Raw genomic sequence first — 21,949 nt, 5'->3', positions numbered from 1 at the left:
TGCAGACGTCTTGAATGCAGCATTGGCAAGGTCACAATAATATAATTAACAGTACCTTGCAAAAACAATTCAAAAGGAGTCAATAAAATACATAAACAAGCTTACATTTAATAAAACTGTATAAACAAAAGAACTAACAGCACAGGGCTAGATGAATAGTCCCAATTTACATTTAATTGAAAACAGTGGCAAAAAAAGCCATAGGCAAGGAAAGTGTATTTATGTTAGATATTTTTAGAAGGCAATTGAGAGGGCTTTACAGAAAAGCATCAAATAAAAAAGACACACGCTGTCAAATGAAATGTTAGTACAGTGGAAAACAGTGATTTAAGAGCTGATGGGTTTGCAGAACAAGAGACCTGACTTTTCTGTATTGTTCCTGAAATACAATACCAAGTAAAGGGTTTACAATTAAATAAGAGCCCAGTTTGATGATGCACCCTATTTAATAGTATTTGTGTCCCATAATTCATCTTTAAGAAAACAGGGTCCGTTTGATGGCGAAATGTAGCTGACTCAAGTCGCACATAGGTTGACTGTCATTCTTAATTTATTCGGACAAATGGAAAATGAATTGCAAAAGTTTAAAGACCTAAAATGTCAAATGTTTTGAAGTTAATAAAATGATTACATAAGCCTACACAGTAATACTTGTCCTTGTCCCCCTCTCTCAGCTTGTGTAAAGGCAGGACACTTTATTCCGTGGTGCGGGATGCCAAGGTTGTCCTGGATGTTAACAAAACCAGACAGATCGCACAAGAGATGGTCAAGGTAAAACAACTCTGCACTGATTCCCCGGAACACTTGTGCAGTGCCCATCACATTACAGAAAAGTCATATTCCTCTCTCTCTGTCCTCAGGGGATGGGCTACCTCCATGCAAAGGGGATCTTACACAAAGACATGAAGTCCAAAAACGTGTTTTATGACAACGGGAAAGTCGTCATCACCGACTTTGGACTCTTCACCATATCAGGGGTTTTGCAGGCTGGCAGGTAATTATTTTCAGCACACATCTGAGACAGGACAAGGACTTAGGCAGTCATTTGCCTTGGAAACAGAATGACATTATTTCAACACATGGCACACATGGTATAGGGACTATGACACCTTGAGAGGAGGTATATGGTCTACTTATTCACAAAAAGTAACTTTATTTTGTATTCTTCTTTAGAAGTAAAAGCAGTCTCTAAACTTACTGTGCAATCTTTCAAGCAGTACAAATCTTAACGAACCTGATTTTCTTCAGCTTTTGTAACCATTCTTTAACCAATATTATTGTAGCTTTACTGCTCAGAAGTGTATTGCCTAGTTTTATGACTGGCTTTAAAGGGGCAATATTATGCTTATTTTCAGGTTCATGATTGTATTTTGTTTCTTTACTGTGACTAGTTTACATGCTTTAATGTTCAAAAAGCTCTTTATTTTTCTCATACTGCCTGTGCTGACCCACCCCTTTTCACCCTCTGTCTGAAACCAGAGCCCACTCTGCTCTGATTGGTTAGCTGTCCGGCTCTGTTATGATTGGAAAACCGCTTAGAGATGTACCGCCCCTTAGCCTATCACGTACAATGTGTTGGAGTGCTAGTCAATAGAAGCAAGAGTGGTCCTTAGTGATGTCACTATGTTACAGGAGGAAACAATGGAGTCCAATAAAGGCGTTTTGGGGTTTTAAGCCTCAACCGACCATTTAAATGCACAGAAAGCTATATAACACACTAAAAGAAAGGGAATACCCCAAAGAGCATAATAGGGCCCCTTGTGAAAGGAAATAGAGGAGCAACACCCTTCTTTTGGTTGGATCAACAGCATTGGATGTTGGGTAATGACATAAAGATGGTACTACGCCTCAAATGTAACTGAAAGTTCAAGATTTTCTTGGCAATATTATATCTTTGCTGTAAGTATAACATCACTTAATAACCCTTAATTGTCTTCAGTAACCGTTTTCATGGGAGAAACTCCTTCTCAACCCTTAAAGGACACAAACAGTGTTAAAGAGCTGCGTTAACAGACAGATACAGACAGCTCAAACAGAGCTATAAACTGCTATAAATTGGTTCTCGCTTCAAAAAAGATAATTTTTTCTCTCATTTACCGTGTCATGGCTGAAAACAAGTAATCATATAGTTTATCCAGTTGAGATTGACCTCATGAGGCCATGACTTTCATCATTAACCCTTCAGAAGTTCTTCGGTAGTGAAAGACAGACCTGTAGGCTTTCTGAATACGCCTACTGTACATCTGCAGGCCAAGCAGGATCATTTTAACAGTACATTTTCCAAGTATGTAATCAGACAAATAACATACCTGACTTCGTCTGACATTTTACATTGTCGACAAGAAGGTTACAGCACCTACAAAAATATGCAGTTTTTGGAAGTTGAGCTTCTAAACCTTACAATTATTTGTCAAGTGAAGAAAATACTGTAGGTGTGAGGGTAAGGTGACGGGAGATCTAGAATAACGCACACTTTATTGTTATACATAGATATTTGAATAGTGTTTCTTGAAATGTGTCTGACCTACAGGACTGAGCTGTTATTGTAACAATATGCCAATGATGCAGCTGAAAAGCCCAAAGTGCTCATACTTTTCTTGAACAATAATTGAAGGCAACATCATCCACTTATCTTATTATGTCTATCTGCAAAGACAATGTAGTATAATGAAAAAGCGACAACAAACATCTTTACTGTGGCTTGGCAGAATAAGATCAATAAACCCTGACATGTCCTCTCTATGTTTCCTCGTCCTGCAGCCGAAGAGAAGACAAACTGAGGATCCCCAACGGCTGGCTGTGTCACCTGGCCCCAGAAATAATCCAGCAGCTCTCCCCAGAGACAGAGGAGGACAAGCTTCCCTTCTCCAAACAGTCGGATGTCTTTGCTTTTGGGTATGTGTCGTCTCAGCTGAAGCCCTCCTGTGTGTTTTCTTTACATACAATATGCCAAAGCCTGGTGTTGGTCGATCTTCGCCCACTGTTGACAGAGAGGGTAAACAAAACCCAAATATTCATGCGAAATAAATTCTTTCTTACTTTTCTACAGAGCAGCACCCAAAAACTCCACATCACATAACGAAAAGGCGACTCTCATTAACACGTTTCCCGATCTCATTATAGATTTTAACTGCTTACTGCTTTATTTAATGAGAGCAGGATTAGACGCTTTAAAACTTAATTGCTTGAAATTTATCTGATTTTGACATTTACACCCCATGGTCCAATATGACAGATTTTGGGGAGGATCATATATCCTCAGGAACAGTGAAGACCCCCGACTTACCGCATCTCCTTTATGAATGAACCTTTAGTGACAGTGGTGATGGGGACTCAAATTGTCAAATGGCAACTGGAAGAGAGCAAGATATTGGAGAAACTGTTTGAAGTAGATACAGAGCTCTCTGACTTGTGATTGGTTCCCCCATGTTGGTGCAAGAGAAGGTTGGAAGCTTAGTTTTTTTTAAAGAGTTATCTTTTTGAATTTAAACCTGTTAATTACAGGAAAAAGGAAAATGGTGTGAATGTTGAGGATTCAGTAGACATCATTTGATGTATTAGGCAGACTCCATCAGATTTGCAAAGGAAGCTGGTTTTCGATTATATATATATAATATGTTCTAAACCTCATTGTTACGTCCCGGCTCGTGGAAAGTGGAAAGTAACATAGAACCAGTTGGAAATTGGTAAATTAGAAGTTGTTGGCAACAAGCAGCCACAATCAAAACAAAAGGCCACATTTTTTTTACATATTGGCTTCACAAAATGAGTTGTGTGTCGTAGTTTGTTTACTAGGTGTACGTCTCAGCTGCACAGGAGGTTATGGGTTTGATGAGTGTCAGGCAACAACAAGCGGTTCCTGGGAATTGAAAAGTAGAATTCAACCTCGATCAATATAGCATCTAAGGAAAAGAATATTACAATCTCCATTCATATAAAGTAAAGTAAACATAAAAATAAAGTAAACATATATTGTGACAAGCTAAGGAATTGTACATATATGAAAATTAATGTATAGAAGGGTGGCGATTTACATTTTTCTCTTTTTTGGCTGAAGTAGTTGGTAGTCTAAATCGTTTGGGGTGATGAAAATAATGATTCAACAATATCTTATCATTCGTCAATAGTATCTACCAATGCTGTCATCTTAATTTATTCTGTGTTACAGTAGTATAAAGCAGAAGAACAGCAGTACAAATGGTCTAAAACAAAGCATATTATGCTTTGTTTTGAATACAAAAAATGATGTTATAATATTTTGTAAACGGGAAGTATCTTTCGGTTAAGTTTGCAAACCACTTGCATTGTATGATTTTGGTGGCTAGGCGGTGAATTGTAGTTGTTAATGGCAAAATGAATTGAACCAAACCACAGTTTTAGAATATATATATGATATTGTTGGGTAAGGACAGTTGGGTTCATTTTGACTGAAATCATCACACCTACTAGATTGCTTCTCTTGAGTGTCCCTCTGGTTTCTCAAACCAAAGCGTCCTGCCTCTCCTCCTCTAAAGTCCAATTTTAAATTTCTCCTGAGTTAATTAAAAATACCCAGGGCGCCTGTTCCTCCTCCAATCCCATTACTGATTCATTTGAGGGGGTGGACCCTGCTTTGTTGGCTCCTAGCACTATTGCAGTTTCAGATGGTCACCCATATGGAGGTTTTGTTGCTTTATCATCCTGAAGGGAAGAAGAGTGCAGTGCTGGTGCACAATGTCCAGCTGCTCTCATATCTCTTGTGTTTCCTAGAGGTGACCCCCATGGCTGTTTTACATATTCATCGAAAACAGCCTTCATTTTTTTTTTCTACTCCTGGCAAAGAGCTATTTTTACGCTACTCAAACTAGACGTGCAAGAGCACAATGAAAACAACCGCTTATTCACACGCTTACATGCTAATTGAGCAGGAGCTGTTTTTAGAAATGTACTGTCGCTTTAAATTCTGGATTTAAAGGGGACCTATCATGCAAAATGCACTTTTTGATGTCTTTTATACATAAATATGTGTCCCCGGTGTGCCAGGGAACTCTCAAAGTGTCAGAAAACAAAACCCTATCTCTTTTCCTCCGTACCCAAATCTCTAAAAACGGGGGTACAACGGAGCTGATCCAGATTTGCGTCCGATATGATGTAATATCGGAAATGTGGACCCACGGCCCTATCAGAAACGTCGCTATCAGAAACAATGCCCGACTGTTTTGGATGTAATATGGTCTTTGTTTACATTAGCAAGCATCGCTAACACTCAGGGCTAACGCTGTACTGGAGAGAGCATGTGTAAAAAAGCAGGAAATAAAAAAAGGAAATAATCCTTGATGTGGTTTGGAACATGGTATGGCATTTAATCAAGGGAGCATTTAGCTGTATCTCAGTAGAATTCTGAGCAGGCACAAATCAGGACAGCAGATAGCGTGCACATCTTCCGGCGCAGACTAAAAACTCATTTCTTTCGACTCCACTTCGAGCGATAGAATTATTAACAAAGCACTTATATACTAATAAAGGACTGGCTTATCTAAAGCCAGTTGAGTAGCACTTGAAATGTTTTGGCTCTATGAAACCTGATGTACTTATATGATTCTGTTTTCTTCAAGTTTGTATCTTCTTGGTCGAATGCACTTATTGTAAGTCGCTTTGTATAAAAGCGTCAGCTAAATGTAATGTAATGTAATGTAATGCATAAAAATAGCATAATAGGAGACCCTTAAGTTGTAGACTAAATTCATCCACGGAATTCTAATGTTTGCTATAAAACTGCGCAGAGCATCATCAACTGTTGTCAGTGAATCTGAAAGCTGATTAAAACATTGAGTTTGATGGCTGGCGGAATGTGAACCCTCCGTAGGTGTGTTTTGGGAAATATGGTGTTGTTCCCCCGCACCAGACAGTACAAAGCGCTGACCATCTCTTTGTTCCTCTTTCATCACAGCACCATCTGGTACGAGTTACACGCACGTGAGTGGCCTTACAAGAGTCAGCCAGCAGAGGTGATCATCTGGCAGATTGGCAGCGGGATGAAGCCAAACCTCGCCCAAACTGGCATGGGGAAGGAGATATCAGTAAGGGCTCTCTTTATTTTTCATTTGTCACAATTTGTTAATCATCCTATTTGTTAAACTCAAGTGCATTCCTGCTTTTTCTCTCAGCCCATTAAATCCTAGACCAGAAGTGCTCCAACACAATGTTGATTATTACTCGGAAATTAACTTCTCGTGATAAAGACAATGTGCAATCTCGGGCTAGTTTCACAGACTGTTTTCAAGACAATACCCAAGAACAAAGAAACGTTTTAGGAGTGAAATCTCTACAAAAAAAAGATTCAGAAGATGACAATTAGATATGTTTTGTTTTGACACTTTGGTTAGGCTCTTATACAACAGTTGTTTAAGTGCTGACTGTGTTGCTGAGTGATCCAAACTAAACATGTATTACTTTGACCTCATACAGTATCTTTGTCTCATATTTCAAATTGCACAACTTTACATTGTGAAACCTTCTGTTTAAGAATTATACAATCAAATCAATATTTGAGAAAAGTATACTTAGTCTCTAGAGATAGTTTGAGAACGTAACTGTTTCCAAAGTAGGTATTGCAAAATGCAGTGCACTATAAGTACCAGGATGCTGTGGAGCACTGGACACTTCCTTCACTTAATGATCACTGTCTTTGCTACGTAAAAGAAGCGGTGCAACCTGCCGTGAAATTACAGTTCCTGCCTAGAACACAGTACTACTCAAATTGTGTTTTATCGGTATTCAACACGTAACAGCAGCCGTCATCACTTCCGGTGATGCCACAGCAGCCTATACAATTCGAGCTTATATATCTGGTGGAAATTCACACAATGCACAAATGTTTACAGTGTATGGCTAGGGAAGTGTCGGATTGAGACACAGCACAAGTACATCAAGGAAAATCAAGACTTTTATTTGCACGTAATCCTTCATTAATCAGCACATCTAAAAGCTTGTTTTCCCTTGTATCTTTCACAGGACATTCTGCTTCTGTGCTGGGCGTACCAGCAGGATGAGCGGCCCAGCTTCTCCAAGCTGGTAGATTTACTGGAAAAGTTGCCAAAACGGAATCGTCGCCTTTCCCACCCAGGGCACTTCTGGAAGTCAGCTGAGTATGTCAAATGAGTTAGGGACACAAAACAACAAACAATCAGCAACTATATAAAAAAAAACATGCCGCCATTACTCTTCATAAATAACCCATCTCCTTAAAGAATGCACTGAATCCAAAAGCCAGCCCAGTGATGAAAACTGCCCGTGCTGTGTGTACTTTCATGGAATGTTGGCATGTGTGTGTACAGAGACTGTCAGGCTTCTCAAAGCAGTCGGGACTCATATTTCCTTTGGTTTGATTTGAACCATACTGGATATTTTTTCCTTTATCTTTTTTGTCTTTTACTATTGACTTGATCCCTTCATTATATTTGATTTGATTTTGTGGATGTATCTTGCTTGTAACTTTTGACTGATCACATCATCCTGGACTTTAAAAAAAAATATGTTTGAGATCAAATGTAGATTTATTTTCCAATGTCTTCTTGTGTTCTGTTTTGAATGAATGTAACTGTTGTACATCACACATTGTATATATTCATAGCATTGTCTTGCCATTCCTTATGTCTGTCAACTGTGTAGATCATTTTGTCACTGTTACCTCATGGTCTCTCATGTGTGGATGTCTGAATAAGCTACATGTTTGTCTCAAAAGCTTTATTTAACTTTCAAAAATGGTCCTCTTATTTACACCGTACCATTTGAATGTGAAGAGGCCAGCATCCCTGTTTGTGTAGGGATGTGTTGGCACCGTTCTTTGATGGGAGAATGTTCTCTCTTGAATATTGCCTGTGAACATAAGTGAGACGTTTGAACAATAACAGTCTTTGGGGGGAGAAGCCAGTCAGACCAGGACTTCCTCACTTGACGCTGTTCTGAGAAATCGCTGACACTTGAAATGTATCTCATCAACTAATTAACCTTTAGATATGCTATCACTGAGCCCCCTAAACCCCCATCACCCATTTATAAATGCATATTATTTTTACATTAATTAGATACATTAACTGAAATGTTGGCTTTCTGATTAGTGTATGAAACGGTTTATTATAATAGTTTGGAAACGTTAAGACGACCTATTGCTGGGTCTGAGGACCAGAATGATTTAGATCTTCACAGGAAAATGATGTGACTGTTAGACGGGTAAAGGGACACAACCTTTGTAAAGGAAACACAAAAACTATGAGAAGAAGTCCTCCTTTGTTTGGCACATGGTCAAATTAGTTTGGAGTTGCTCAAAAGCAGTGTTGTAGTCAGGTTGAATTTACATTCATTCAGCCTCAACTAGAATTATTTTTCCAAAGATTATTAAACTTATATTCCTTTAACTTTGCTTTGACGCATTTACTCAAATACCTATAAGGCACACATTGAAGGTAAAAGTTAATGTTTCTTTTTTTATATAGTACGCTAGAAGTTAGTTATTCATAAATCAGGAATTTTGTTCAAGTGAAAGACATGTCCACTGAAATCAATTCATTTTCAGTTTATTTAAAAAAACAAAGGTCTAGTAGATGCATATAGTACAAAGGTACTCTTGAACAAACACACACACATTTACACACACTCTTACATGTTCTTCTATCATGAGGACCGTCATTGACATATTGCCTAACCCTAACCCTACACTTACCTTAGCCATCACAACTAAATGCCTACCACAGCCCTTACCCTAATCTTACCTTATTAACCTAAGCCTCAGTCTGACCAAAGTCTTAACCCTCAAACAGGTCTTTAGAAGAAGCGAGGACCGGAAAAAATGTCCTCACTTTTCAAACGGTCCTCTCTTTGAAGCAAGAACAAACACACACATATACAAATAAAGAAAGTAAAGAAAAATATGATATTTAGTTGGAACACACCTTGAAAACTACTTGCAAGTCTTTATTCTATATATTAATACGTATATCATAAGTTATTTTTAACTTACAGGTAACAGTAATCTTTTAGCAAACACAATCGTTTTTAATAATGCTTCTTCTTGACTACAACACTGCCGAAAGTGACTCTGGAGGACAAATTAATCACAAACTTGCCTTTTAGTTTTTTTAAATCTTAATTTGTTTCATTTAAACAAAGCAAATTATTGAATTATTGGATTATAAAGTTAAAGTAAAAACTAAGTAACTTCAATCTGGCTGAACTTTCCCTTCAACATATCACAAAAGACATATCACAATGCTGAAGACCACCCCAGGCCATTTTTCTACTTTCTACTATATATCATTATATATTTTAAATGTGTGTTATAAAGATATAACAAATCCGAGTCATATCATCATGAATTGGAAGCTTTGGCGTCATTTGAGCTGTATACTGCTTTTGATTCTCTCTAGCCACGTGGAATAGATAGAGACAATCCAATCATGTTTAATAGCCATTTTCCAATTCATTATATACACATCTGCCAGTGTTGGAAAATGCATACAAACAATCTGCTGCTGTTTTTGGAGTCTGTCTATTTTGGAATTGCTGGGATTCAAATATTGTAAGTGGATCATTTATATTTGTACTGTTTACAACTTTCAAGTGCATGAGTTGGACTATCAAAGATTGATTATTGTTATGAAAAAAAAAAATCCTTCTACACTATATATATAAAAGTTATGTGAGCATTTTTCTGATGAACTGTTGTCCATTGAGCAGTTGGATCTCAATACCTAATGGAGTTTTACGTCAGGCTTTGCCAAACCTTTCAACAGCTTTGTTTGACAGAATGGTTGTTTCAGAATATTTATAGATTATATAATTGATTAGACTAGCATTTAAATAAGATAAAAAGGAGTTGCGGCCTGTGCACATGCTAGAGTTGAAAACAACCTGACTGGACAACAATCAAAGATCTAACATTAGTGCCAAGTGTACATAACCGATTGTAGACTATGTTTTATCGTCACTTGCAGTAATATCAATATCCTTGTGAATTTTTTTGACTTCTTTCTTTTGAATGTACGAATTGTGTTGTGTTTTTTTGTTGTTTCTGTTTTCAGTTCATTTAAACTTATTTTCTATCATTTTCCTTCTACTTGCATAAGCATTGATGCTGTGTTGTTTCTTTTCCTTGATTCCGTCCTTGTATTGTAGATGATAGCTCCAAACAGCTTGTATTTAATGATGCCTTATGGTCCATGGCTTAGTGATGGTTAGATTTTGATCACAAGCTCTTTTATTTGCACTCATCCTTTACAAAGTGTATGACAATAAAAAGATGTTTTCATTTTGAATGTTTTCTGTTTCTTTTATGTCATGTTTTATCTTAGTCAATCCTTATCCATATTTGACTTTGGTTGACATTTTTACCACATCTTTAAAAGGCAAACGTAACATTGAGTCAGTGTTTACCACCTAATTAATGTTTGACGCATGAGGCGATCTCATCCTAAAAAGTGCAACTTATGATGTTGTTTTCCTCCAGTTATAAATATTTAGAGTGACCCACCATACATAATCTGTTTTACTATAAAACACCCCCTCAACTGGAAGGCCTGAAAAATGGCTGTTAAAGGCTACAGAACCGTGTAGTCAGACATTAAAAAGCAATTGAGCCAATAAGCACCACAGGAAGACAAACGATCAATCGGTGCCTCAGGGCTGGACTAATAACATTGTCAAGCTGTGACGCCATTAAAACCCAAAATCAGTGTCAACATGAAATGCTGTTAGAATCAGGCGGATGAAAAGGTCTCTTGTAATTGACTTGGGGAAATGGGGATTGAATAGAAAATGATATTGTGTGGTATTTACTGAACTCCTGAGGTGCTGGGGAGGCAGATTGTGTTTAGGCAGACATTTTGTTTCCCCTATGCTAAGCTAAGCTAACTAGCAACAACCTTATAGTTTCAAAATAGAAATAAGAGTGAAATCAATATTCCAATTAAACCAAATATCCTGAAATGTTAAATCCTTCTGGCAGCAAACTCCACTCCTCTTGTTTCTGATCACTCTTATAGAAATGCTGCCTCCACTTCTGCAGTAAACATATGCCACAGCGACATCCACTCTGCAGTTCTCTTTGATGCTAGAAAAGTGACCTCAAAAGACAGATTTACCTTTTCTAAGCCAAGAAATCTCTAGAGCTGTCTGTATAAGGAGAAAACCCAGCATGCGCTGTGGTGAAATAGTTCAAACTGTTTTCTTTCCACTAAAACCTTGTGATGACATTAACCACTCCTCAATGAGTTCCGGGTGATCAAACTGTTATGTTACTGTCGAGGTTAGAGTTGCCTACATGTATATTGGAAGTTAACTGGTTTGTTTATCTCGACTCATCCTTTGAGAGTTTCTGTTTCCATGACATCCATGAACTGAGTTTAGCTGGGTTCATTTAGAAGAGCTTCAACCTGCAGGCATTTGGCATTCAAATCCTATGAAAGCTGGAGTACAGTGCAAAGACAATTAGTCTAAAACTATATTATCCCTTTAATTAATGCACAGAATAAACTTATTTACCTCTGCTGGGACTGTCTGCACCGAAGAAGCTCATGCCTCAAACACAATCCTTTCCACTGTGGCTTCTTCAAGGGCTCGCTAATTGTTCCTTTTCTTTTAGAAAATAAATAATATTGAATGCAATTATAAGGCAATAAAGGGAAATAATGTATTCATCAGGACCAAACCAACAACATTTTGTAATAATGTTATTTTTTTCATTGGATTATTTGGTAAAGAGGGAAGCTTTTTGGACTTTGGAGCTGCAATACGTGGGAGAGTATTGATGAATTCAAATCAAAGTGCAGCTATTCAAAGTTAACTCTGAGATCCCATTTACAGCAGGCATTTACATAGGAACTGTATCCGGAGATATTATTTGGATAAAGAAATGGTATCTTTATGCAAGTTGCAAATTTGTGCGGTATGCATAGCAATAACGGTCCGTCCACACGGCGGCGTGCGTTGAAGCTTCAACGCTTCTGCCCATTCACTTTGAATGGGGTGACGTCACGCTTTGCCGAACTGCATTGTGGGAGCGTCGCTTTGCGTTGCTCGCTTTGCGTTGCTCGCTTTGCGTTGCTCGCTTTGCGTTGCTCGCTTTGCGTTGCTCGCTTTGCGTTGCTCGCTTTGCGTTGCTCGCTTCGCGTTGCTCGCTTCGCGTTGCTCGCTTCGCGTTGCTCGCTTCGCGTTGCTCTCTTCAAAGGTTGAGCAATGTTCAACTTTTGAAGCTTCGACGGAAGCGTCAGCCAATCAAATCATATGCCAGTACAAGCTCTAGCCAATCAAACCGCGTGCTTGTGTGTCCGGGGCGGGAGATTCATGTGATTGGTTGTTGGTCGAGCTTCAGACACGCCCGCCGGCAAGCTTCAGCGCACGCCGCCGTGTGGACGCTGCGTAAGAATGGCATCGGTTTAGCAAGAACATATTACGATATCATCTAGGTGCCCTGTTAATCCTTCGAAAGTTGTTTTTACCAAAAAAGTTTGTCTTCTACAGTATGTATACAAATTAAGAGTAAGCAAGATAGAATTTCCTTAAACCCCTCTCCCAGCCACTGAGTGTCCGGCTAGTTTTGCTTTTCAGAGGAATGAAAATAACTTGATTCGGCTATAAGTGTATTTTACTACTTTTAAGGACCTAAACATTTAACTAACATCTAGTTAACTGTTTGAGTTGGAAAGTTGATTTACTCTAAAAAAGGAAATGCTCTACTGATTTACAGAAGTCTCTTTTTAAATGTAACGGTACGTCTACACAGCAGCGTTAAAAAAATCTTGGAGGTGGGCGTATCTGAAGCTTGGGGATTTTTTGCGAACAACCAATCACATGAATCTCCCGCCCGCGACATACGAAGCAAAAAAGCCCGAAGTAAACTGGATATAAACTCCCAAAACAGGCGAAAACCTACCACTGTCTCTGCCACCTCCCTCCATGCCTGGCTCCTCCGGTTTATATCCCGGTAGGTCTGGTCATAAAGCACCGGGTGATTGATTCGCTACCGCTAATTTCTCCTCCATTTTTTGGAATATGAGGAAATGACCTGCAGTATGTCTCTCCCAGCATACACGCCGTTTGATTGGCTAGAGCTTGAACGGTCAGATTTGCGTACACAGGATTTGATTGGCTGCCGCTTCCACCTCAGCTTCAAAAGTTGAACATTGTTCAACTTTGAATCTTGAAAATCCTGAAAATCTCCGCTCGCCTGCCCACAATGCATTTCGGCGAAAAGTGAGGGAAAGTGACGTCACCCCATTCAAAGTGAATGGGCAGAAGCGTTTCAAGATTTTTTTAACGCTGCTGTGTAGACGTACCGTAAGTCTAAAGGACACAGTTGTACAAGTTACACAACAGTTGTAATTACATAATGTGGCCACTTTTTAAAGATGGCGCTGTTTCAGGTAGCTTGAGCAGCAGTAAGCATGTTGTGCTAGTAGCTGTAGCACAATATAAGTTAGTCTGTGAGTTTGCAGACCTCCCATGTAAAGAGAAGAAATGCCATGGACATTATTAATTAGCTTTTTGCAAGGAAAGATCTGATAGCTACTGCGACTTGTCGCCTTTGCTCTTCTCCCTTAATAGATTGTTCCAGTCTGTTTTAAACAATAGTCATGTGCCCATATGGATGCTTAAAATGTCATGATGTGGTATGTCTTTCTGGTGTATTATTTTTGTCTCAACTGTGAACGAACTGTTATATTGAGGACAGTGTGTGTATACTTATGTGTGTGTGTGTTATGGTCCAAAGTGTGAGACCTGTGAGTCACTGGTAGGAGGTATAAAGTGAGGGCATGGAGCGGGGAAATGGAAGGATAAGTAAATAGATGGACAGATGAGAGCTCTACCTGTCTGCACAGCCAGTCCTCCAACTTCTTTTTCTTCTCTACCTTTACTCCACCTCTGAAATCCAGACTCGCCCACTGAAGTGTAAAAAACCCACATCACCCAATCTCAGGGAGGCTGAAGCTTATTGGAGCATGAATGTTTGGTTTCTGTCAAGTGTTAAACCTGATAGGGTTCAGTGCATTTCTTGTTACGGTACATATTGGCTCCGGAACAAAAAATAAAAACAGGCTTAACTTACAAATAGTAATGCAATTATTTGAGTCATGAAATAATAATTGAACGTTTTCAAAATGAGAGTACAGTAGCTCCCTGATATATGCCTAGCTTTCAAAGGATTTAGTGGCTCTAAAACTGAAGTTCACTAGAAAGCAAGTCGGTCTCTCCCCTTTCTGTTCCTGTCTCTGTATGTGGTATTTATGATTTGTTTATTCATGTTTTGCCTTATATGTTTTTGGGGGAAGTTTGCATATCTTTTTGGCCCTTCATGTTTTTGCATTGACTTTGCACGTGGTTGTGCCATGTCTGAAAATCTAGGATCTCTAAGAAACACAAGCATCTGAATGTGTGTTTGCCACAGAGCTTTATGTCGAGGGACCCTTTTGGCGATGCTTCCAGGTTGGCCTACAAAAATACGTCATGAGTGCACCACTCTATAAGCATACTAGATATAAGTGGTGATGTTGCTGCAGGAATTTTGTTGCAGTACGCTTCTGCGTTTAAACAAATCACAAATGTGCTCCAGTATTGCTGGAAACCTCGTGACATAGAGGTAGGCAAAACCAGACACCATAACAATCTAATCATAGCACTATATCAGGAACTAACTCGTAGTTTGCATCACACATTGAAGACATAACAATCTCAGGGGAGTTCCTCCTTCCTCTAAGACTTTGAATAGATTAATAAGGCTAATTAGATCAGGGTTACCTTCACAAACATGATGTACACATGCTGCATATGTCTTTGAAAATAGCCAATTTAGAGTGGCGGTGTACCTATGCCACGTAGCCTCTAAGGACTGTGGGGTTCTCTTTATTCATTTGAAGACACCCACATGGCTTGTTATGCTGGAGATGTGTTTCATTAGACCAGGGGTTTGGAAGACAGACAGCGAAAGAGAGAACAAGTGATAAGATAGAGGCATAACATAAGCCCTACAAAGTGTGCCATGTCCTAAAGGTTCAGCTTTACTGAGCCCAAAGCCGTGCCACTAAGGAAACGCTTGATAATCCTTGAAGCTAAGGAACTGGCAACACCTGTATATACATCGCAGTGAATCCCACGCAGCTGTTGGCCTGATTCAGTGAGCAAATAAATGTAACACTAATGCCAGAGATATTCTTGCTCTATGATTAGGTGCACATTTTATACTGACTGATAATTGCAACTAGTGAGGCAGCCCGTCAGACATATAAGAGAAAATAAGTTTTGGTGGTCAAACTGGCGATTTTCACATCATGCTCAAGAGTCTGAGAGTGGTTGACTGTCTGACAACCACTTGGCAAACCCACACTGGTTTGAACTGTACATCCCAAAAATAAATCTTACATAATGCAAGAGGATGGAGGATGTGACCCTGTCTCCCCCTCCAGCAGGCCCTATGCTGGCCCATCTGGCAGATAATGCGCAGCAACAGTACCACTCAGACTCTGAGTTGGAGGCCCATTGTGGTTTCCCTGGATGCAGAGAATAAGGTCTGCACAGTATGTGACCACAGACTCTGTGGACATTTTAAAGCGAGTCCAGATCATGATTATTTTTAGTTAATGCAACAAATGAAGGTCATTTTTCTTCTTTTTCATTGAGTTCTGTGGTGATGGGTAAATATCACAAGTGAGTAAGTGCTGCAGGGCTCAATGTTTGGATACGGCTTTATTCCGACTAAAGGCAAATATAATACATTTTTGAATTACGAAACAACATTATTGGTTTTAATTTATTTAGATTTGTTACGGACACCATCAGATGTTATCAGATTATTTTTGCAATGTTGCAAAATTGTGGACACTTCCATTAGGGGAAACGCGCTGCAGCTTCAGAAACGATGCAAATAAAAAAACATAAATGGGCCAAAACACATGCAAATAAAGAAACGTCTTCACGAACTGTCACTGTCACTGAAAATGTACCTAAACATTTGTATTGGTTCATTTTGACAATGTGAACACATGATTATTTTCCGATGTTATTGCACATCTGCTGTTAACTACCTGTCAACCTTGTCATTTCAAATATACTGACAGAACACTTTCAATTACTCGGCTTTATAAACCCAAAACGTCGATAAGCGTCCCGTTCCAAGCTGTTTGCATCGATTTTCCGTGTCTCTATTTCTGTTGTGTTGCATTTTTTATTCTCAGCATTTTGTTTAAGTTGGGGAATGTTTTCGAAATATCGCGGTTGTGTTGTCAAGTTGGTGATGATGTTTCTTCATTTGCATGTGTTTTGGCCCATTTACGTTTTTATATTTGCATCATTTCTAAAGCGGCAGCGTGTTTTGCCTATTGGAAGTGTTTTGGGCCGTTGTAGTGCGTTTGCACCTGTCGACCACCGTAGAGTTCTATCCCCTTATACCAGTAAGAAATAGTAAAGAAATATCATGTGTATCGTTTTATGAAGATAACATTTTGAAGATTTGCATTTTTTATTTAGATATTGATTTCAGCACCTTTAAAGACTTCCATGTGGTTTGCAACAAGATTTTTGGAATTCATCATTAAGCTTCAGAACATTTTTCACTTACAGTGCAATACATATTTATGCATTCATTTCTAGACTATAGTTTTTCTCTTCGATGCTCTTCTCTCTTTTTTGGATTGGCAAAATGAAAAGAACACCTAAACTAGAATTTGGGGATTTGAAGTTTCCTTTCCTGTGCTCTGCATTGTCACTGTCTGTCTGAACATAGCCTGTTAATCGTGTGGTTTCCTGCAGGGCTGTGTGCTAACGATGGCTTCCAATTTAATGTTGTTTCTGTTTTCCTTCCCTCCCCCTTCCTGCTCCAGGCTGTAACGGAGGCATCGATGGGACTGTGTCTTTGCGTGAAGCTCGTCCTCAGCTCTGCTCACATCTGCTCCACCGCCCGCCTGCCCAACCACCCACCCTCTCTTGCCTCACCTTGCTTCCACAACCCCCACCTTTCCTGCTCTTCCTTTTTGCTCCAGCTCTTACACATACATGTACATCTAATGCCTGATTGGACCCTTTAGCGGTCAGTATTGGCCCACTTTGCCAGAGTGGGTGACAAACACGCCGCAGACTTTCAAACAGAGAGGCCTTTCTCCGCTCTATGCCTGAAGCCCTTCCCCAAAACGACACCCTTGTCTTTCTGTTGAGGAATTTCAACAACCATACCATTCATGCCATGCTGCAAGTCATCTTAAGCTGCAATGTGTTTTTTAATACCATAACTGTGCAACATATCATTCTCCGCTTTTTTAGGGAGCCCCCGAGAGACATTTTCACAACAGCTACAATACTGTTAAGAACAACATCTGGAGTATGCAAATGATGCAACAGTGTCACTTTTCGGAGTCAGTTATTTTGGTTGCTATCCTTTTAAGACCTTATTTATTGATTACTTAAACTAATGTTTTGGGTTCTTCCACACTGCATTTGGACAATTGATATGATAGTCCAAGATATGAAACTTTCTATCAACCCTGAAAGTAAACATTCTATCTTTGGGTGAGCATATCTGCCCCTCTGGCAATTCAGTATCTACTTATACTGACATTAATGGTATTGCATGTATCTACTCAACTGGTTCTTTTTTTTGCTTTCTAATAACAAACTTAGTGGATTGTATCAGGTTATATTGTGGAACTGCCTTGTTTGAGGTGCCAAGCTGGGCATATACCTAATGGTGGAGTTAAAACACTGCAGATCACTGATTGGCCAGAGAGAATCTACGGTAGGTCGACGTTGGATATCCTACACGAAGAGACAATTCTTGAATTTTTTTTAAATACATTTTTGGTAACACTTAATTAACATGCTTATTAGCAGTATATTGGCTCTTTATTAGTCATTATAAAACACTTATTAATGCCTTATTCTACATGACCATATTCTACAAGTAATAGGCCATTAGTTGAGAGTTTTTCCTCAATAACCCTCTAATTAGTGCTTATTTATTGCAAGTAAGGAAGTTGTTGTACATGAGTTTTGGTCTTAATATGCTCTGCTCAATATGGGCCTAATAAGGCAGTAGTACCACAAGAATAGTTATTCTCCCATAATAACATTTAACAAATATGATCTATTCTTATGTAACAAGACATGAAACTATAAGTGTTAATTAAGTCTAAATAACTCAAAATTAGGTATTTATATCTAAGAACATGTTCCCTATTTTAAAGGGAAGTCTTGTTCATAACCAATAAGCTAGTAGTTTGACTCTAATTGACCTGAACAGGTTCCCTATTCTAAAGTTGCCTCCTCTTCACACTTTGTAAATACATTAGTGGTTCATTTTATTAATGAACCACTAAAGAGAGGTTCAGACACATACCAAAACATGTCAAGTTTCTCCAAGGCTGAGTACACATATGCAGCCTGTACTTTTTAATAAAACAGATTTTTAACAGAGTTTATGTATTTGTGATCATACTGTGTGACCTGCTTGCATGTACTTAGGTGTACTGTTCTCTCTATGTGTATGGCTAACGCTAGCGTGTATGCTAACGCTAGCGCGAATGCTAACGCATTTTCTCATTGAGTTTTAACATCTCCAAATGTCATCACATAAACACAATAATGTTACTAATCCTTACAGTGTAAGTGTAAGGCTTACACTTACACTTACAGTCATTGCTTTCTGACGGACTTGACCTTTTTACTATTCAGGTTGCATAGGGGAAATTAGTAGTAGTCTACTGCCATGCTATTCAGTTCACTTTCTCCTACTTCCTGTACCCAGTTTCCTGTCTAAACTTCAGTACAAATTTTACTAAAATATAAATGTGCAAATATGAAACATACAGGTCAATATCACCTTGCTATTGGTAGCTGAACTGTCAATACCCCAAAACATATTCTTAGATAGAAATACCTAATTTTGAGTTATTTAGACACAATTAACACTTATAGTTTCATGTCTTGTTACATAAGAATAGATCATATTTGTTAAAGGTGGGGTAGGTAAGTTTGAGAAACCGGCTCGAGATACACTTTTTGTTATATTCCATGGAATGCTCTTAACATCCCGATAGCAATGAATATCTTAAGTGCTTTGACAAAAAATCCATAAAAACATCTCATCTGTGGAAGCCGTAATACTGTAAAAAGCACGACCAATCATTTTAGCCGGCCCGGCTAAAATAACTGGATGGCCTACCTGCCTGTCAGCCTTCCATCTGTGCACAAACTTATCTCGTGCCCTCATTGGTCATGTGTGCGTTCGTGTGTGTTGGAGGAGGGGCTCTATAAGGAAGTGGCAGATTTTCTCCGGTTGTGTATTTTCAAATTTTAGCGATCTCGAGCCGGTTTCTCAAACTTACCTACCCTACCTTTAAGTGTTATTATGGGAGAATTACTATGCTTGTGGTACTACTGCCTTATTAGGCCCATATTGAGCAGAGCATATTAAGACCAAAACTCATGTACAAAAACTTCCTTACTTGCAATAAATAAGAAATTATTTGAGGGTTATTGAGGAAAAACTCTCAATTAATGGTGAATTTGTGTACCTTAATATAAAGTGTTACCACATTTCTTTTAATTCACTAGATTTAAAAGAAAAAAGGAAGAAATTGTCAGCCCTCAAAACTAATATACGTAGTGGAAAATTAAACAGAGACCAAAAGTTAGTTGAGTCGAGCAGAACATTATCATGCATGGAACCTCAAGCTAAGTGCTGTAGTTGTCTAAATCTTCTTCAAGCAGTATTAGTGACGCCAGGGCCGTCCCTGGCCAACTTGAGGCCCCATGCAAAGTTAGAAGATGAGGCCCTCTGTTTCGCGAGCGTCCACGGGGGGGGACGGGGGGCAGTGCTGCTAGTGGAGCACTGTGCCGCGCCACACTAATTGCGCCGCATAAACGCATAGGTGCGCCGCATTTGCGGCTCAGTTGAGGCTCCCTCCGCAAGATGAGGCCCCCTCCGCAAGATGAGGCCCCCTCCGCGAGGTGAGGCCCCACGCAGTCTGCGTGATCTTCCTGTAGGGAGGGACGGCCCTGAGTGACGCCTCTGGCATTACAGTTGTGCGCTCTGTATGCCAATGATCAATTCATTGGGAAAAGTTATAAATAGGACTATATAAATGTAATTCATAGAGGACAGAATTGGTTTTACACTACATTGTGCGGTTTTATGAATACTGGTGACCACTAAGCAGCTGTGTGTGTGCAGTTTGGAGGTTAAGTGCCTTGTTTGAGGGAACCCGAGCAGCAGCATTGTTAAGGATAAAGTGATCCTTATTTGTTACCAAGATTTCCCAGGTAAAACCATGTTTTTTTTTCAAAGACCCACAGATTCCCTGCTTCCACATTGGTCAAAATGTATATGAGAAAAGCCAACAATTCTCTTTATTGTCTGTGCACTCCCAAAGTCATTCACTGTTTTGTTTTTCTTAATAAACACCAAGCTGTTTATCTCACATCTACTATAAAACAAGCTTCTCCACTGGACAAGCTTGAGGAAATGGTTACTTGTGAAAGAAGATGGAGTGGTCTCTAAGGAACCAAACCTCCCCATTCCAATATCTCAGTTAACGTGATTCTTTTACATGGTCTGATAACCTAGAAATGGTTACACCCATTTCTCTGACAATTTGTCTTTTCTTATTCTCTAAATACTAAAAGCACTAAAGCTCCAAGTAACGGGACATGTCTTTGTGAATCACAGTGTGCAGGCTGTTTGAGCAAATAACACAGGAACTAAAATACAGTAAATTGACATATTTGTATGTGTGCCTGTGAGAGACAGTGAGCCAGTGTCTATTCCAACGCTTCCCCTGAACATATAAGTGTTAAATGACAACAAGGCTATGCAATCAAGATAAAGAAACCATATGATATTTTCAAAAGATAAATATTTTGCTAAAGTGCCAATTCAAAATACTTAACAACTCATTCTTTACAGTTTTTAGTACGCATTTGATGCTTTTCTAGTGGCAATCAAAAGCAAATCCAATTATTTTTTTTGTGTTTTAGTATACTTGCAACTTTTAAATAATTTAAAGCATCTTTTAATTTAAAGGGAACACATCTTTCAAAAATGTTTGATTCTGATATTAAATTCAAGGTTTATGGCAAGAGCATTTAAAGCTTTGCTCCTGTAAATTGCAACGGTCTACAGAGGCAACCTGAAATTCCTCACTGGCCCTTCATGGTTGGACTGTAGCCCTCAACTGAGAGCCACAAGGGCCACATCTGGTGTAGTAAATAATATGAATTTAAATGGACAAGTGCTTACAGAGAGGGAATTTGAAAAGCTCTGGTATGTTGCCCTGGAGATCTTTGCTCGAGCGGCTGCTTTTAGGTGGACACAATAATGCTTAATTAATAATGTGAGCAAGGTAAAAGTCTCAATAAACCAGTGTCAATAGTTTCTTACATCTCCCTTTAATTTATATTTCCATTTTCCCACCATATTTCAAATGTAATCCAATTATGAGACAGAATTTCTTATTCAAAGTGGAGAATTACTATAAAAGGTAGTACTGTATGTACAGCATTTTCTTTTTGTTCGGTCTATGTTTAAATGCCCCTGACAAAGTAGTCTATATGAAAACCCAATCTAACTGTAGGTACAAATAAAGTAAACAGAACCTGAGCAAGTTAAAACATTGGAGATGTTTTCCTGCAGCTTCACAGACTCCTGTTACATAGGGTATTGGCTTCAAACTGCAACCACTATGCTTCACATGTTGTTGGCATTTTAAGAATAATGCCGGTGATACAAAATACTTGATATAATTACAGATTCAATAATGGTTTTCATGTTTCTATCTTAGATTGTATAGTAACAATGGACTTTCCAAAAGTAGTTTCGACTATGTTTGTGGTAGAAAGGAAAGGACAGAAAACCCAGCACATTTCCATATGGCTCAATCATTTTGGTCATGACAAATGTAAATTCAACTTGCACTCCCTAGTTAAAAGTTTG

General features: G+C 38.8%; 1 protein-coding gene across 4 annotated transcripts in view; it reads left to right on the top strand.

The window, feature by feature from the left end:
• Positions 1–17,176, top strand: part of ksr2 (kinase suppressor of ras 2) — a 104,029-nt gene extending 86,853 nt beyond the window's left edge. For 3 of the 4 annotated variants that reach the window (XM_034118694.1, XM_034118695.1, XM_034118692.1), the window contains 5 exons: positions 675–771; positions 861–994; positions 2,761–2,895; positions 5,930–6,059; positions 6,994–10,292. In XM_034118694.1, coding sequence (XP_033974585.1) covers positions 675–771; positions 861–994; positions 2,761–2,895; positions 5,930–6,059; positions 6,994–7,140 — 643 coding nt within the window. In that variant the 3' untranslated portion in view covers positions 7,141–10,292. Of the gene's footprint in view, positions 1–674; positions 772–860; positions 995–2,760; positions 2,896–5,929; positions 6,060–6,993; positions 10,293–16,847 lie in introns of those variants that run through there. The other variant, XM_034118693.1, reaches the window with a different exon arrangement.
• Positions 17,177–21,949: the final 4,773 nt, after the last annotated feature.

Source organism: Trematomus bernacchii, unplaced genomic scaffold (genome assembly GCF_902827165.1).
Source record: "Trematomus bernacchii unplaced genomic scaffold, fTreBer1.1, whole genome shotgun sequence".
NCBI classification, from domain to species: domain Eukaryota; kingdom Metazoa; phylum Chordata; class Actinopteri; order Perciformes; family Nototheniidae; genus Trematomus; species Trematomus bernacchii.
Note: the sequence above shows the minus strand (reverse complement) of the source record. Positions and strands in the feature narration are given on the sequence as shown.